At 37.5% G+C, this 19,859-nt stretch overlaps 1 protein-coding gene across 1 annotated transcript; it reads left to right on the plus strand.

Annotated features, from left to right (window-relative positions):
• The first annotated feature begins 15,416 nt into the window (after window positions 1–15,416).
• LOC145910859 (uncharacterized) lies at window positions 15,417–19,434 on the plus strand. The gene is made up of 6 exons (XM_082998074.1): window positions 15,417–15,632; window positions 15,851–16,105; window positions 17,259–17,408; window positions 17,763–17,886; window positions 18,105–18,154; window positions 18,301–19,434. Exons 1-6 carry the CDS (start codon window positions 15,425–15,427, stop codon window positions 18,741–18,743), a joined length of 1,230 nt encoding a protein of 409 aa, XP_082854200.1. The 5' UTR covers window positions 15,417–15,424; the 3' UTR covers window positions 18,744–19,434.
• Window positions 19,435–19,859: the final 425 nt, after the last annotated feature.

Raw genomic sequence — 19,859 nt, forward strand, 5'->3', positions numbered from 1 at the left:
ATGATTGAGGATTCAATCAAAAAGTTTGCTATTGAATTTCAGAGTAGTTATATGGGATATAATGCTTGTCTTAAACTGTTGTTGCTTTTTGTAGATTACTACCAATTATGATGCATTCACGCGAAAAAAATTGTAAGGTTAATGAAAACGCTTTCAACTATTGGTAAATGTGGCATAGCTTTGTATATACCAATCCATTTTATTCATGTAGATATTTATTTTGTAAAATGTGTACAACTTGGTTAAAGTAAGCATTATTTTTATACTTGTGATACAGTTGGGAACAATGCAGCTGGTAAGCACGTAAATCTAAACAAAACCTCGCATAGCAATCATATGTTTCCACACAAATTCAAGCCTACATTTACAATTTACAAACAATCATATGGGTTACAACCAAAAAGTCAAAACATTAAATGGGCAAAATATCATTCAAGCCGCTGACAACTACGAACCGGAAGTTACGCATTGCAGTCAAGGTATTGAAGTCTTGTCTGCCACTTTTCGGACAAGTCTGAGCGAGATCTGAAAAATCAAGCATCCGCCGAGGTTTGAACTCACGATCCTGCACTTAGGCCCAACGCTTCATGTCATGGGGACGCATGAAACACTTTGGTGAGGTCGGGTTAGGTTTGGGGTCAACAATTTGCATCTGAATACATAAACATTCTCGCGTTGTCAACTTAACTTCGAATGGGAAAATGAAATTCGTCAAAAGTTACAAATGTGGAACCTAGTTTTTTGCTTCCACGCCATGTACCAAAATAAATTATTCGTCCAAACCACGCGGAAACTGTCTGTTTATGTAGTCACGACAATCCTATCTAACACTACAAGAGGTCTAGGGTTACATTAGTAACATCAGAATAGGTTTACAGTTACATGAAAGATAGTATAGAACATTCAGGTAGCAATTTGTTAAAGTCTGTGTGAATCTTTTAGTGAAAAGGTATTGTTGAGGATTGCAACCAAGTAAATGTTCCCACTTAAGGTTTCAGTAATCGTATCAGACTTTTATGAGACTAGAAATCTACGCGATTGTTTCCTTACTAAATGCTTGGTAGGATACCAAAAACTCGTACATCATGTGTATAAATATATATTGTAATTTATCCAAAACTTTTATCTACGGAAAACAGGTTGTATCCTTACCTGATTTGGGTTGGAAGGTTATAAATAGATATTTGCTGTTGTTATTAACATTACTACCTGTTGCCTGGCCCCAAACATGGCACAAATATGACACAATTGAATATTTGATTGGGTCAGGAGCGCAAAAAGTCAACAATTATTCAGAAGCAGAAACTACATGTCAAGGATGGAAGGCTCATGTAGCCAACGTCAAAACAAAAGATATTTTTGATTTTTTGGTTGGCAGGATTGGAACTCTCACACGTAAGCATTGTCTAATACAAAGGTTGGCTGCAGTGTTGTTACGTTGCAAACGTTGCAAAGTTTAACAAACTTTTGGCGAGGCAACAATATTTCACAATCGTAACAATGAACATAAAGTTTTCCTATTAATGTGCTTGCGTAATATTCATTAAGGTCTGACCATAGTACAGCCGTAAGACCGTAGGCCCATCGCTAAAATGGGTACATGGCTTTTATTTAAGGTTGAAAACCACTGTTTTAGAACAACCTTATTCCTATTTCATTGGAGCGAGGCGAATTACTGGGACAGATAACTTTGAGTGGACAGATGGAACAAGACTTGTGAACGGGCAGTGGAGAGTGGGATGGACAAAGAATGTGTTCTGGAATGAACCAAACAACGTCCAAGAAGAATGTGTTACGATTGGGTATCGCTGTGATTTTGACCCAAATTTGCAATGGCTTGATGTTCCATGCGTATATGAGTCACGATACATTTGTGAAAGATTATCAGGTAGGACGGTTGACATGGTAAACCAAAATCGCTTCAAAAACATTTGCAACTGCAAAATTTATGATTAGTGGCTCAGTTGCCAAAACGATGTAAATCCTTTTAACGTGCCTCTGAATTTGGCAGTAACAAAATTACCCAACCAGGAAACAAATTGCTGAATGCGAAAATTTATTTCTGGAAAGGTCCTTGGCAATTACTTTTGTAGCAACATATCTGGAAGCTTTTCGATTGCTTAAACCTACACCAGATGTGCAGTGCTTGAATCAACATTTTAAACACAATTTTAGTGTAAGAGTTCTAATAACTACAAAATTTACATGAAAGAAATGCAGGTCTTTGCTGCATTAACCAAGTTAGGTTGAGCTTAAATTGAAGCACTAGCAAACATTGCCCGATGCCAATGTCTTTGAAAAGTCCCCTGACGTGGCCCATGGGGTTATAGGATCGGAGGAGCAAACTTATAGGTGTAGCATACAGTTTGATCACTGAAAAAATGTAGAAATTTAAATTGCACCATCACAAACCTTCCTACCTAAGCTTAGTTAAGAAGTGAGGCATAGGATTTGGAATTCTCAACAGAACAAATACATTTAGCAAGTGTTTATAATAATAAAAAAAAAACAATGCAAGCATCATTTTGCAGATTATATATTGCAGATTGAGAATGTTATTGTTCTGGACCATAACCGTAATTTACCACTTCTTCTGTTCAATTGTAAATGCTCATCTTCAACGCATTTTTGTAACTTTTCAGCGACAATTCCAAGGGCAGATAACCATAGCATGATCATAGCGATTGGTTCCACTGTTGGTGGCATCGCAACAATTCTTATTGTCTGCATTGTAGTGTTCTTTGTGCTGTCAAAAAGAAGAAAACAAAGGGCGTAAGTTTATTTTGTTGTTTTAGAATATGTGATCATTTAAAAACATGTTTTCCTTCAGCATTACACTTTTTTGAGATATTTTATTGTAAAATGTTTTATCACACTGTTCCAAATAAATCAAATCAAATCAAATCATCAAAATCAAATCATGTTTATTTCGCGAAAAAAAGCAACTACGCGTATGAACAATATACAAAGAAACAAAATCGCATGGGCACCGAGAAAACCATAAAGGTTATCGAGTCAAGGGCTCAATATAAGCGGACAATACATGAAAACATACGAGATATTTTAAGATTCAATTCATATATTCTCATGCTTTTTAGGGCTGGACGAATTGCAAGTGATGTGGATGGCCAAGCAGTTCGTAAGTTAAAACACAAACTAACAGAAACACCAATATTACCCATTACTTGTAACACAAGGATTTCATCGTTTCCAGATAGCAGTTCAAAATAATTAAAATTTTGAGCAAATGTTGCAAAAAGTTGCCATGTGATATTATACTGTATTTACTTTAATATTTTCATGCAAAAATGTATTATCGTCGTAGACCACTTGAATCATTTTTTTCGACAGTTAGATTATTGTCAAGCATATTTCTAATCTGTTCTCTTTTCATATTTGCTGACATGATTATGTCATTTCTGTAGCACATTTCACATTCTGTAGCACATTTCACATCAATAGCACATTTCACATCAATTTTCTGGCGTTGTCATCTTTAGAGAAGAAAATAAAATTTATCCTATATCATGTTGTAAATGATGAATGTGGAACTTAGTTTATTGCTGACACGTCATGAACCAAAATAAATTATTCATCTAAACCTCACGGAAGTTATCTGTTTATGTTGCCACGACAAACCAATCTGACACTAAAAGAGGTTTAGGCTTACATTAGTAACATCAGAATAGGTTTAGAGCTGCATTAGTTGTATGAAAGATAGTATAGAACATTCAGGAAGCAATTTGTGTAAGTCTGTGCAAATCTTTCAGTAAAAAGGTATTGTTGAGAATTGCAAAAAAGTAAATGTTCCCACTTTAGGTTTCAGAAATCGTACCTGAAGAATGAAAGACTAGAAAAAAAACTTGTACATCAAGTATATAAATGTATATTGTAACTTATCCAAAACTTTTATCCGCGGAATGCAGGTTGTATCCTTACCTGATTTGGGTTCCACGGGCATGAATACATATTTGCTTTTGTTATTAACACTACTACCTGTTGCCTGGTCCCAAACCTGGCACCAGCATGGGACAAGTGAATATTTTACTGGGTCGAATAACGTTAGCAGCTATTCTGAAGCGGAAACTGCATGTCAAGGATGGAATGCCCATGTAGCCAACGTCAAAACAAAAGGAGTTTTTGATTTTTTGGTTGGCAGGATTGGAAATCTCACACGTAAGCATTGTCTAATACAAGGTTGACTGTAGTGTTATTAAGCAGCAAAGCCAATGCTGCACAAACTTCTTGTGGCGTAATCATAGCAACGAACATAAAGTTTTTCCTGACGATTTACTTGCGTAGTATTTATCAGGGTTCGGCCAAACAACAGACGTAAAAAAGGATGTTACTTTTTTATGCGTCTTTGTACATAAAGGTTGAAAACCACTCTTTCAGATCCACCCTATTCCTACTTCATTGGAGCGAGACGAATTACTGGGACAGATAACTTTCAGTGGACAGATGACACAAGTGTTGTAAACGGACAGTGGAGGAAAGGAGGAGGATGGAATGAACCAAACAACCACAATCACCTTGAAGATTGTGTTACAATGGGATATCGCTATGTGTTCGACCCATGGTTGCAATGGGTCGATGTTCCGTGCATATATGTGTCACGAGTCATTTGTGAAAGATTATTGGGTAAGATGGACAAACCAAATTCATACATTAGTTTTTTTTTTGCAGAAGAGCCTCAAGAATAATTTAAAAGATATTTGGTTTGACTTTTACAAAAATCGATGGCGCTCGAAATAACCAATTCTGAAATATAAACTCAAGCCGTTGCTCCTTAATTGTTGCAACATATAGCCTTGATTTGGTGCAACTAGTTTATCACAAACAATTCGCCACAACTTAATAACAGGAATATATTTCTACCCGCCCACAACAATATGTATTTTCCATCAGTCAGATTAACAACAACAACAACTTCTTCTCGGCACACCACAACTAGTACCAGAAATACCACAACAATTAACGAGTATTGGCAAATTAAAATAATGTTTCACAAATATTTTCGTCGATTGGTTCGCAATATGCCCAAGCTTGATTCTATTTCGTCGTAAAAACCTAACTGTGCGAAATCATGGCCTAGATTCTGCCACATTTAGGGAACCGGGTTAGGACATAAGTCGATATTTCAGGAATGGCCATAGCTTTATAATGAATATTCTCTAGTAGATACATCGTCCAAAACAACTGCTTTTCGACGCACCACAACTAGTGCCAGAAATACCTCAACCAGTACCACAAGTCATTCTTCTAATTGTAAGAAGAAAAAGTATACATTAAAATATTTGATCCAAAACTGATTACATAAAAGTGGTGTAAAAATAAATAACTCAGTGAACATTCTGGCGAATCAGATGAAGTATTGGAAAATTAAAAAGATATCTCACAAACAATTTTGTAGGTTGGTCATAATAACGCAGAAGTGAACTTAATATTGGTCATAATATTTATGTTAAGAAATCTAAAGAAACAAAAAATGTCATTTTAATGTTATTTTAGTCACAAATCCACCAGGAAAAAGCATTCTGCCAGTAGTGATAGTTTCGATGTTTGGTGTCGTCATAATCGCTATTATTTGCATTGTTATTTACCATGTGACATCACAAAAGCGAAAAGCGCAGAGGTAAGAATATTTTACCCTCAACTCTACGTACACTCTGCTTATCGTCAAACAACTTTTGATGCATTTTTTTCTTTAAAGTAGGATTAATAAAAACAATATTCAAACAATACTACACATATTTCATTCACAAAACATCCACGTTTGCTTATGCTTATTTTGCAGTTTTTTTTTCTCATCAAATTTTCTTTCAAAGTTGCCACTCAGTGTGCGCAACCACTGTCGCATTATATTTCATTGCATAATTTTGTCACCTTATAATTTTATAAAAACATATGTCTCAAAGGTCAGAACGTTCAAGAAACTTGCCAACATTGGTTGGCAGTGAAGCAGGAGGTGGGTTGTAGGCATAAAAGTGTTGAACGTGAATTAATCGAATTGAAAAAACTGTGGTGTTTTATGTCATGGATTTCCACTCATCTGCAAAAAGTTAAATTAACGATGACAGCTTACGCAACTTATCCACTAATTGGCCTACGGTTACTGATCCTTTTAAATCCGAAGACGGTCTTATCGTTATATTGACAGCAGGCACTGTGGCAGCTGACAACTCCATTGGCAACATCTATGACGTCCCAAGGCATCCTCAATACAATGTTTATGACGTTGCAAGGGACCCGGAACAACCGCCAACTTTTGGAAGTAGTGATCGCGTAAACAATGGCGATGCCTACAGCACGGTGCAACGCCACGGAGACGACCAGGATACTTACAATCAACTACACTTGCATCAACCTGCTGGTTTGGAGGCACCGAGAAACGAATCATTGCCTGAAATAGACACCAACAACCGAAATACTTACGACCGGTTGAACAACGTTGAACATATGAGTGGGAATACCACTGACTCAAACTCTGCCGATTCAACTTTATACACAGCGGCCAGGAAACTCAATAAAAACCAGACCCGTTAACGCAGCTGTGCGTGATTTTCGTATTTGTTTGGTCCCCATTTTGCTTTTGAATGTGAATAGAGCCATGTGCTTGATTGCCATAATGTCCAGAAATAACGTAACTCGTAGTGATGCATGGACCTTTTTCGGTTGATACCAAACAGTTGTTACGAACATAACTCACGGCTTTGTGGGTCTAAAACCAACAAAATTCGCATTTACAATGATTGAGGATTCAATCAAAACGTTTGTTAATGAATTTCAGAGTAGTTATATGGGATATAATGCTTTTCTTAAACTGTTGTTGATTTTGTAGATTACTACCAATTATGATGCATTCACGCGAAAAAAATTGTAAGGTTAATGAAACGTTTTCAACTATTGGTAAATGTGGCATAGCTTTGTATATTCCAATCCATTTTAATTATACTTGTACTGTAGTCTTGCCTGCCACTTTTTCGAACAAGTCTGAACGAGATCTGAAAAATCAAGCACCCGACGAGGTTTGAAATCACGATCCTGCACTTACCAGTCTCAACGCTTCATGTCATGAAACATTTTGGTGAGGTCGGGTTAGGTTTGGGGTCAACAATTTGCATCTGAACTATATACATAAACATTCTCGCGTTGTCAACTTAACTTCGAACGGGAAAATGAAATTCGTCAAAGTTACAAATGTGGAACCTAGTTTTTTGCTTCCACGCCATGTACCAAAATAACTTATTCGTCCAAACCACGCGGAAACTGTCGGTTTATGTTGCCACGACAAACCTATCTAACACTACAAGAGGACTAGGGTTACAATAGTACCATCAGAATAGGTTTACAGTTACATGAAAGATAGTATAGAACATTCAGGTAGCAATTTGTGTAAGTCTGTGCAAATGTTTTAGTGAAAAGGTATTGTTGAGCATTGCAAGCAAGTAAATGTTGCAGTAATCGTACCAGACGAATATGAGACTAGAAATCTATGCGATTGCTTCCTTACTAAATGCTTAGTAGGATGCCGAAAAAACTTGTACATCAAGTGTATAAATGTATAATGTAATTTATCCAAAACTTTTATCTGCGGAATGCAGGTTGTATCCTTACCTGATTTGGGTTGCAAGGGTATGAATAGATATTTGCTGTTGTTATTAACATTACTACCTCTTGCCTGGCCCCAAACCTGGCACAAATATGACACAAGTGAATATTTGATTGGGTCAAGAGCGCAAAAAGTCAACAATTATCCTGAAGCAGAAACTGCATGTCAAGGATGGAAGGCTCATGTGACCTACGTCAAAACAAAAGATATTTTTGATTTTTTGGTTGGCAGGATTGGAAATCTCACACGTAAGCATTGTCTAATACAAAGGTTGGCTGCAGTGTTGTTACGTTGCAAACGTTGCAAAGTTTAACAAACTTTTGGCGAGGCAACAATATTTGACAATCGTAACAATGAATATCAAGTTTTCCTATTAATTTGCTTGCGTAATATTCATTGAGTTTTGACCACAGTACAGCCGCAAGACCGTAGGCCCATCGCTAAAATGGTTACATGGCTTTTATTTAAAATTGAAAACCAATGTTTCAGAACCACCTTATTCCTATTTCATTGGAGCGAGGCGAATTACTGGGACAGATAACTTTGAGTGGACAGATGGAACAAGTGTTGTGAACGGGCAGTGGAGAGTGGGATGGACGAAGAATGTGTTCTGGAAAGAACCAAACAACGTCCAAGAAGAATGTGTGACAATGGGTTACAGCTATGTGTTCGACCCAAAGTTGCAATGGTTTGATGTTCCGTGCGTATATGAGTCACGATACATTTGTGAAAGATTATCAGGTAGGACGGTTGACATGGTAAACCAAAATCGTTTTAAAAACATTTGCTACTGCAAAATTTATAATTAGTGACTCAGTTGCCAAAACGATGTAAATCCTTTTAACGTGCCTCTGAATTTGGCAGAAAAAAATTACCCAACCAGGAAACAAATTGCTGAAAGCGAAAATTTATTTCTGGAAAGGTCCTTGGCAATTCCTTATGTAGCACAATATCTGAAACCTTTTCGATTGCTTAAACCTACTTCAACTGTGCAGTGCTTGAATCAACATTTTAAACACGATTTTAGTGTAAGAATGTTATCTATTTTTCCGGTTTCTTCGATACAAAAGCATCATCTGTACAACAAGTAAGCTTACCACCAACACAAACAAGAATGGCGACAACCACTATGTTTCTAGTTAACACTGTCACATCATTTGCAACGAAAACCTTTGAAAATGAATCAAACCCATCTGACAAACTTACAACAGTTCTTGGGTTGATTTCTCCAAAACGTGAGTACGAAACCCAACTAACGACTTTAAACCTGTTCACCGTAAATTATCGAAACTATTTTAAAATTTAAATGTTGGATCATACACAACGTTCTAATAACTACAAAATTTACATAAGAGAAATGCAGGTCCTTGCTACATTAACCGAGTTAGGTTGAGCTTAAGTTGAAGCACTTAGCAAACATTGCCCGATGCGAATGTCTTTGAAAAGTCCCCACGTGGTTATAGGATCGGAGGAGCAAACTTATAGGTGTAGCGTACTGTTTGATCACTGAAAAATGTCCAAATGTAAATTGCACCATCACAAAACCTTCCTACCTAAGCTTAGTTAAGAAGTCGTAGGATTTGGAATTCTCCACAGAATCAAATACATTTAGCAAGTGTTTATCAAAAAAAACAATGCAAGCATCATTTCGCAGATAATATACTGCAGCTTGAGAATGTTATGGTTCTGGACCATAACCGTAATTTACCACTTATTCTGTTCAATTGTAAATGCTCAACTTTAACGCATTTTTGTAACTTTTCAGCGACGATTCCACGGGCAGATAACAACAGCATGATCATAGCGATTGGTTCCACTGTCGGTGTCATCGCAACAATTCTTATCGTCTGCATTGTAGTGTTCTTTGTGATGTCACAAAGAAGAAACAAAGGGAGTAAGTTTATTTGTTGTTTTAGAATACGTGATAATTTGAAAGCTTGTTTTCCTTCAGCATTACACTTTTTGTGATATTTTATTGTAAAAAGTTTCACTACATGGTTCCATATAATTCAAATCAAATCATGTTTATTTTGCGAAAAAAACAACTACGCATATGAACAATATACAAAGAAATAAAATCGCATGGGCACCGATAAAACCATAAAGGTTATCGAGTCAAGCGCTCAATATAAGCGGACAATACATTAAAACATACAAGATATTTTAAAATTTAATTGATTCTCATGCTTTTTAGGGCTGGCCGAATTGCACGTGATCTGGATGGCCAAGCAGTGCGTAAGTTAAAACACAAACACCAATATTACCCATTACTTATGACACAAGGATTTCATCGTTTCCAGATCCCAGTTCAAAATATTTAAATTTGTGACCAGAGGGCAAGAGTGTGTCTACAAGTAAACACATTTTAACTTTCTTTCTGTTGACCAGCTGCTGATATCCAGCAAGATCAAGTTTACATCAATGACAATACTGCCCAGTACTACAACTTACAACCACCCAGAAATCACCCAACGGACCAACCAAATCATGACGCCCACCATTACGAGGTCATCAAACACCCTGTATACGTGAACACCAGAAATGAATTTCAATACATTAATTGTTATTAAATTAGTATCACAGCAAATATTGCAAAAAGTTGCCTTGTGATATTATGCTGTATTTTCTTTGATATTTCCATGCTAAAATTTATTATCGTCGTAGACCACATAAATTGTCTTTTTCTACAGTTAGTTTATTGTCAAGTATATTTCTAATCTGTTCTGTTTTCATATTTGCTGACATGCTTATGTCATTCCGTAGCACATTTCACATATCAATTTTCTGGTGTTGTCATCTTTAAAGAAGAAAATGAAATTTATCCCATGTCATGTTGTAAGTGAAGAATGTGGAACTTAGTTTATTGCTGACACGTCATGTACTAAAATAAATTATTCATCTAAACCACACGGAAGTTATCTGTTTATGTTGCCACGACAAACTAATCTGACACTACACGAGGTGTAGGCTTACATTAGTAACACCAGAATAGGTTTAGAGCTGCATTGGTTGCATGAAAGATAGTATAGAACATTCTGGTAGCAATTTGTGTAAGTCTGTGCAAATTTTTCAGTAAAAAGGTATTGTTGAGGATTGCAAGCAAGTAAATATTCCCTCTTAAGGTTTCAGAAATCGTACCTGATGAATGAGAGACTAGAAATCTACGCGATTGCTTCCTTGGTAAATGTTCAGTAGGATACCGAAAACTTGTACATCGTGTGTATAAATGTACATTGTAATTTCTCTAAACTTTCATCCCTGGAATACAGGTTGTATTCTTCACCTGATTTGGGTTCCAAGGGCATGAATACATATTTGCTGTTGTACTTAACACTACTGCCTGTTGTCTTCTCCCAAACCTGGCACAAGCATGGGACAAGTGAATATTTAATTTTTACAAGAGCGAATAAAGTCAACAATTATTTTGAAGCAGAAACTGTATGTCAACGATGGAACGCTCATGTCGCCAACGTCAAAACAAACAATACTTTTGATTTTTTAGTGGCCAAGATTGGAACTCTCACACGTGAGCACTGTTTACTACAAAGTTTGACCAATTATACCAGAAAAACACTTAAATGGCCAATTTGTCTTACTATTACGCTTTACTTTTATTCGTAACAAAAGCTGGTAACGATACTCATAATGCCGACGTATGTTCTGATATGTACAACCTAACATGTACGATATTTAGTGCATTATACCAAAAAATTTCAAATAAAGCTAAATCTCGGCAAATTTTCGCTCACGAACAACGGTTTTTGTGAGTAGCTAATAAAGATGCAAGGATTTTCTCTAAAGCTGTTTCATAACTAATGAAAACCATTTTTTCAGAACCACCTTATTCCTACTTCATTGGAGCAAGGCGAATTAATGAGACAGATAACTTTGAGTGGACAGATGGAACAAGAGTTGAAAATGGACAGTGGAGAGTGGGTCAAGGATGGAATGAACCCTGTAACCATAATAATGAGGACTGTGTGACAATGGGTACCAGTGATGTGTTTGATTCAAATTTTGAATGGCTTGATGTTCCATGCGAATATGAGTCGCGATACATTTGTGAAAGATCATCAGGTGAAATGTTGAAGATATTAAACAGTAATCATTTACAAGTTTTCCTAATCGTCTGTGAACCTAAGGTACCTTAAATAATTTCAAGTTTAAGGTGGTGTGCAATCACTGTGCTCGCTGCAATCATTAATTATTACAAAATCAATATGTCTGTAAGTTCAAAAAATTTCCAGACAAATATTATAAATTTATATTCTAGTGAATTGATTCTGGGAATCATACAAATTTTTTATTTTGTTGGTAAGTTGCAGACAGGGTGTGCACACGCACTGTTTCGACCTGTGAGGTCTCATCAGTGCAGCTGTTGCAGTGGCACTGTGCTAGCTTTTACACTAGCAGGCACACTAGATTCCACTTTGTGGTACCTGTCCGGTCAACGTCGATCTGTTGGGTAACCTATACTGAGTACCAAACAACAGAGACGAACCACTGTGGAGCGCACTATGGCCAAACGGATCTGCTTGGTAACCGATAGCGCTAAAGGCAAAACACCAATGCGATATATGTGCAAAAAAAGCCATAATAATAATATTGGTAAGCTGCAGACAGGGTGTGTACACGCACTGTTTCGACCTGTGAGGTGTTTCGACCTGTGAGGTCTAATGTTTGGTACTCAGTATAGGTTACCCAACAGATAGACGTTGACCGGACAGGTACCACAAAGTGGAATCTAGTGTGCCTGCTAGTGTAAAAGCTAGCACAGTGCCACTGCAACAGCTGCACTGATGAGACCTCACAGGTCGAAACAGTGCGTGTACACAGTATACACCCTGTCTGCAGCTTACCAATATTATTATGGCTTTTTTTGCACATATATTTTTATTTTGTATTATTACTTTTTTCGATCCATGCTCTGTTAGTTTATTACCACATAAGATTGTTTGCGGTGATGGGGCTCATTTCCGAAAATAGGCACATACACGAACTTGACAACAATTAGTGGCGCTGGAAATGTATAATTCTTAAATATCAACTAACATTCAAATTTGATGCTTTTTGTGAGCTTCTAATGCTGGTATAATTAAAGCCAGGTTTTACTTCTACCCGCCTCAGTAATACATACATTTTGTATCAACAGCATTTCGACGCACCACGACCTCTAACAAAAGTACTACGGCCAGTGCCAAAAGTGCCACAAGCAGTATCCGAGGTAACAAAACCTGTACCCGAAGTACCAGAACTACCACCGGAAGTATCACTACCAGTAGCATAGTTACCACAACCAGTACCAGAGGTAAAACAAACTGTACCAGTACCAGACCTAGCACATGCTGTTTTTCTTATTCTAAGAACAAAAAGTGTTACGAAACGATCAATAATCGCCAAGTCAGAATCTGCAGTCTACGGTTAGGATCATTATTTTCCACACTGATAGTCATTTAGTAAATTAGCATTTCACAAATATTTTTATCGGTTGGTTTGCTTTTTTTGAGTAGAACGAATTCAACTAATTAAAACTATTTAGATTCGCAAATCTAAAGACATGACAAAGACGTCATTTGAATTTTTTCAGTCACAAATCCACCAGTACAGAGCAATCTCCCCGTTGCGATAGGTTCGATTTTAAGTTTCGTCACAATCGCTTTTATTTGCATTGTTATTTACCATGTGACGTCACGAAAGCGAAAAACGCTCAGGTGAGAATTGTTTGCCCTCCACACCACGTAAACTATATGTTTTATCGCCAAACAATTATTTTTTATGCACTTTCGTTTTAAATTGAGTTAAAAAAAACAATGTTTAAGCAGTATAGACACTTTCCACTCACAAATATCCACGTTTGTATATGCTCATTTATGTTTGAAATTTGCCACTCGGTGTATGCAACCACTGTCGCATTATATTTCATTGATTATCTTCGTTACCTTATAATTTTATTAAAACATATGTCTTAAAGGTCAGAACGTTCAAGAAACTTGCAAAATATTGATGGCAGTGAAGCAAGAGGTGGGTAGTAGGCTTAAATGTGTCGGACAGTGAATTAATCGATTTAAAAAACTATAGTTTTGTGTACTTCAACTCACCTACAAAAACTTACTAAAACTAGAAGAGCTTATACGACTTTTCACCATAAATGAGTATAAACGGTAACTGAAGTTGCTTTCAATTCCGAAGAGGTTAGTATCTTTATACTTACAGTAGGCGATGCGGCAGCTGACAACTCCATTGGCAAAATCTATGACGTAACAAGGCATCCTCAATACAATGTTTATGACGTTGCAAGGGACCCGGAACAACCGCCAGCTTTTGGAAATAGTGATCGCGTAAACAATGGCGATGTTTACAGCACGGTGCAACGCGACGGAGACGACCAGGATACTTACAATCAACTACAGCTGCATCAACCTGCTGGTTTGGAGGCTTCGGAAAACGGACCTTTGCCTGAGGTAGACGCCAACGACCGAAATACTTACGACCGGTTGAACAACGTTGAATATATGAGTGGGAATATTACTGCCTCCACCTCTGCCGATTCAACTTTATACACAGCGGTCAGGAAACCCAATAAAAGCCAGACCCGTTAACGCTGCTGTGCGTGATTTTCGTATTTGTTTGGTCCCCATTTTGCTTTTGAATGTGTAGTGATGCATGGACCTTTTTCGCTTGATGCCAAGCAGTTGTTACGAACATAACTCACGGCTTTGTGAGTCTTTTAAGACAAACGAAATTCGTATTCACAATGATTGAGGATTCAATCAAAACGTTTGCTAATGAGCAGTTATATGGGCTATAATGCTTTTCTTACTATAGTTATGATGCATTCACACGAAACAAATTTGTAAGGTTTATGAAAACGTTTTTAACTAATTGTATATATGGCATAGGGTTAAAATCCACTGGGTATAACTCGTACAAGTGACATGGCTATACTCTGTGTGTGAAAGCTTATACCTACGTGTAAGTCGGTGGTGCCACCATTATGCGCTGTACGCGTAGAACCAGGAACTCTCCTCGCATATTTCCTTCTAACCGTATTGAAGTTACTTTCAGTTCTTAGCTCGCAGCTCTGTGTTGCATAATTTCCGCAGGTTATTGTTTACTGCATGAAGGATCGAGAAGTTTCCCTTGCCACGTCAAGACCCGTTGGATTTATTGAGAGTTTGCTGTATATACTGACGTGTGCTGTGTGTGTGCTGGTGGATTCTCGACTCAGGAACAACTACGTAGTGTGCGCATGCGCTGTTTTTGTCAGTTGGCATACAGAATCAGCAAATTTCGTGGAAGTGGATTTAAACGGTGGCAAAGGTGGTGTAAAGCAAAATCAAATTAATGTACAACCTTATTCCTGCTACTTCAAAGAGAAAACTTGCAGCAAGACGACTTGCGGTTAGTCAATAATGGATTGAATTTCCGCGCGTGTGGTGGCAGGCGTTTGTAGTAAAGTCGCGACGGAAAGGAATCCAACAATTACGGCTTTAAATCAGTTGATCAGAAAACGTGTAATCCATACAATAAGCAACCTTTTGTCTTCCGCAAATCAGTTTGGTTTGTATGTATACTAAGTAGAGGACTTCTTTAAGCGGTACAACTGGTTACCTTGGGCTTGAACAAAACTGTGCAGCTAACATCGTTTGAAACCGTCGTGGGTTACATTGGTTGTTGAAATACCACAAACATGAGATATTTTCGTTTAATTTCGAGGTTTCAGTTCGGAATCTCATCAATGATTTTTACCAAACGTGGAATGAAAACAATTGCATTTTTGCAGACTATTGAAGCAGAATGAATAAATATTTCATGTTGTCGTTAACACTACTACCTGTTGTCTTATCTCAAACTTGGCACAAGTATGGGACGAGGGAGTATTTGATTGGGACAAAAGCGAATAAAGTCAACAACTATCCTGGAGCAGTAACTGCATGTCAAGGATGGAAGGCTCATGTAGCCAACGTTAAAACAAATGATATTTTTGATTTTTTGGTGACCAGGATTGGAACTCTCACACGTAAGTCTTTTGTCTGGAGCAAAATCACAACTGTAATGCAAAGTCTTCACCCACTACCTTTGATGTAATAAATAACTATGGTGTGTAATGCTATGATATCAAATACGTGGATCAGTATACTGATATAGTCCATACAGGTTGTGAGATTCAAAACTGTTTTAAATCATATGTCTACGGTTAAACTTATGTTGTAATCAAGTATTGCGATTTCTTTGAAGAACAACCATACGGCTACTTCATTGGAGCGAGACGAATTGGGAGAACACCCAACTTTGAGTGGACAGATCGATCTAGAGTTGATAACCCACAGTGGAGGGTGGGGATGGTTGGGAATCAGACATTCAATGAACCAAACAACCACAATGGACATGAAGATTGTGTGACAATGGGTTGGATATGGGGACCAGCAGACTTGAGGTGGTTGGATTATCCATGTACCAAAGAAGCTGGATATATTTGTGAAAGGCGGTCAGGTTAGATATTCTTATACAGCATTTCGTAACGTTTTGAAACAATGTGTTTTAAACTTAGATGGTTCACAAATACATGTGAGAAATTAATTAATCCCAAAACAGAGTTAATGGTGATCTAACCGCTAGTGGCAATTACATTACGGATATTTTAATCCTTTGTTTTATTACAAATATCCACAAATATGCCTAGAAAACTTGTGTAACTATTTACAAGTAGTGATTATACAGTTTGTTGCTGATGCTGCCAGGCATATTACTTAGTAATTTATAGCTCTTCTGGCAAAAGAAAAAAAACTTGTTTGGACGACGTTTCGGTCGTTATTCAACAGACCTTCATCAGGACAAGTAAAGCAAAACGCCAACTCGGCGATAAATAGTCATGCGTGAAAAAACGCAAAAAGGCGAAAAAGCGAAAAAAGCGAAAAAACGGGGATGGGAGCACAAAGAATTGAAAATACGCGCAAACAAGGAACTATACCGTGGTCTAAAGCACAGTACCCGAAAGTTCATTGAGTCTGTGCATATAAATGTAAATGAATCTGCGCTGAAATATAAGAGGGAAACCTTTTTTCCCCCGTTTACCGCAATTTGATAAGCGGTTTGCGCGACACGCCCCCTGAATGAATCTGATGGTCTGCACACCTCAGGGCACTGTGCATTAGACCCTGGTATCTCATTCCTTGTTGGCGCGCATTTTCAATTCTTTATGCTCCCCTCCCCGTTTTTTCACATTTTTTAAGCTTTTTCGTGCTTTTTTGCATTTTTTATCGCGTTACTATTTATCGCCGTGTTGGCGTTTTGCTTCACTTGTCCTGATGAAAGTCTGTTGAATAACGACCGAAATGTCGTCCAAACAAGTTTTTTTTGCCAGAAGAGCCTTAAATTACTAAGCAATGATTATACCACAAAAAATCGGATATTTTTATAACAAATTTGCTGTTCGTAAAGGGACCAATGCTAATCTATTAATGCAACAGAGTATTTCTACACGCCTCACAATATACAAATATTTACATGACTTTTACAACAATTAATGGCGGTGACTTGCAGTTTCAACTCATGCCACAGATTAATGATATTTGTGAGCATCCAATTCTGATGTATAAAAGCTGGAATAAATTTTTACCGTCCAACAACACTTGCTTTCTATTAGATACAACAACGACCAATACTGCTGTTGGAAGCACTGCAACCAGTACCAGAAGTACCACCGCAACAAGCTCCACAACAGCCCCAACCATCAAAAGTACCACCCGCGAAAACACGCTGAAAAACACAACAGTTGGTAAATCTGTTCCTAATTGTGAGTATGAAACTACATTGGAGTGTGTTGTCAAACTAAAATTCCGCCATTATCTATGAAAGCATGAATAAAGTTGATAAAGTTTATATTACAAAAATATACTTTCATCAATGCTTATATACAACTGTTTATATACATTATTGTCTCTGTGTACAATCTAGCAATGCTTAAAGCTGCGTGGGCTCGGATTAGCAAATTACTAAAACACTTCACCCACTTTTTTCTGTTTAGCTTGCTTAAATGTATGCAAAAAAAAATCAAACCAACTTTTTAACTCAGAGAAAGCAAAATTACAACTTGCGAACCATGAAATTTGACGAAAATCAAACATTGAACTTTTATTTTATTTTATAGCCACAAATTCTTCGGAAAAGATCAATCTGTCCGTTGTGATAGGTTCAATGTTTGGTGTCCTCGCACTCGCTATTATGTGCATTATTCTTTTCTGTTTAATTTCACGAAGGCGAAAAGCGAAAAGGTGAGTGTATTTTCCACTTCAACAAAACCATTTCGCGATTTCGGCTCCAGCAGGTGTTTTTCGTTTCGTTGAATGTTAGAATAAGAAATCTTTGTGCTAATCCGATACATATTTATCGTTTACAAACATACACATTGGAAAATTGTGGGTGCTACAATTCATTACAGCAGTTAATCATGTATAAAATGGTAAATTATTATTGAAACACATGTTTTTAGGTCTGAACGATCTGGAAACTTACAGGCAGTCAGTTACAATGCAGCAGAAGGTAAGAAAAGAGCAAGGGACCGAACACTCAACAGAACAATTCATTTTACACTTAATTGGCCGATTTTCTACCTGAAAAAAAATAAAGCCCACATAACTTATTATAAACATAAATGACCAAAACGTTAACAGAGGTTTTTTTTCCAGCTTTTCCTGTTGCGGCAGCAGACAACTATGAACCAGAGCCAGCTTATGCCGAAACTTCAGCGAGAGCCGAAAATATCTCCAGTCAAGCAAGCAACACCTATGACGTCACAAGCCATCCCCAATACAATGCTTACGACGTTGCAATCAACCCGGAACAATCGCAAGCTTTTGGAAATAGTGTAAGGGCAATCAATGGCGATGTCTACAGCACAGTGCAACGAGACAGCGACTACCAGGATACTTACAATCAACTACAGTTGCATCAACCTGCTGGTTTGAAGGCATCGGGAAACGGAGCTTTGCCTGGGGTAGACGCCAACGACCGAAATACTTACGACCGTTTGGACAAAGTTAAAAACATGAGTGGGAATACCACTGCCTCCACCTCTGCTGATCAACTTTACACAGCGGTCAGGAAACCCAATAAAAACCTGACCCGTTAACGCTGCTGTGCGTGATTTTCGTATTTGTTTGATCACCATTTTGCTTTTGAATGTTAATAGAGCCATGTGATTGATTGCCATAACGTCCAGAAATATTGTATCTCGTAGTGATGCATGGACCTTATCCGATTGATGCCAAACAGTTGTTACCAACATAACTCACGGCTTTGTGACAAACAAAATTCGCTTTCACAATGATTGAGAAATTAATCAAAACGTTTCTAATGTATTTCAGAGCAGTTATATGAGCTATAATGCTTTTCCGTTTTTGGTTTTGCAGATTACTACTAATTATGATGCATTCGCACGGAAGTAACTTTTAAGAATTTCTGAAAATGTTTGCAACTATTTGCAAATATGACTTAACTTTAAAATCCACTTGTATAGCTCGTACAAGTGACATGGCTATACTGTGTGCGAAAAAGGTTATACACCTACGTGCAAGTCGGTGGTGCCATCATTATGCGCTGTACGCGTAGAACCAGGAACTCTCCTCGCCCATTTCCTTCTAACTGTATTGAAGTTACTTTCAGTTCTTAGCTCGCAGCTCTGTGTTGTATAATTTCCGTCAATTATTGTTTACTGCATGAAGGATCGAGTAGTTTCCCTTGCCACGTCAAGACCCGTTAGATTTATTGAGAGTTTGCTGTATATACTGATGTGTGCTGTGTGTGTGCTGGTGGATTCTCGACACAGGAACAACTACGTAGTGTGCGCATGCGCAGTTTTTGTCAGTGGATATACAGAATAAACAAACTTCATGGAATTAGATTTAAACGATGAAAAACATTGTGTAAAGCCAAATCAAATTAATGTATAACCTTATTCCTGCTACAATAAAAAGAAAACTTGTAGCAAGACGATTTGCGGTTAGTCTATAATGGTTTGAATTTCCGCGCCTGTGGTTGCAGGCGTTTGTAGCAAAGTTGCGATGGAAAGGAATCCAACAATTACGGCTTTAAATCGATTGATCAGAAAACGTCTAATCCATACAATAAGCAACGTTTTGTTTTCCGCAAATCAGCTTGATTTAAATTTATACTAAGAAGAGGACTTCTCTAAGCGGTACAACTGGTTACCTTGGGCTTGAACAAAACTGTGCAACTTACATCGTTT

This window comes from Ascidia mentula, chromosome 1, assembly GCF_947561715.1.
Source record: "Ascidia mentula chromosome 1, kaAscMent1.1, whole genome shotgun sequence".
NCBI classification, from domain to species: Eukaryota; Metazoa; Chordata; class Ascidiacea; order Phlebobranchia; family Ascidiidae; genus Ascidia; species Ascidia mentula.

What these genes read in the sequence shown, in the direction of transcription:
- LOC145910859 (XM_082998074.1), top strand. Translation starts at nt 15,425, where the DNA reads ATGTTGTCGTTAACACTACTACCTGTTGTCTTATCTCAAACTTGGCAC. An exon ending in TGGTAAATCTGTTCCTAATT is followed by an intron (nt 17,409 to 17,762) that starts GTGAGTATGAAA and finishes TTTATTTTATAG; the next exon opens with CCACAAATTCTTCGGAAAAG. An exon ending in CAGTTACAATGCAGCAGAAG is followed by an intron (nt 18,155 to 18,300) that starts GTAAGAAAAGAG and finishes TTTTTTTTCCAG; the next exon opens with CTTTTCCTGTTGCGGCAGCA.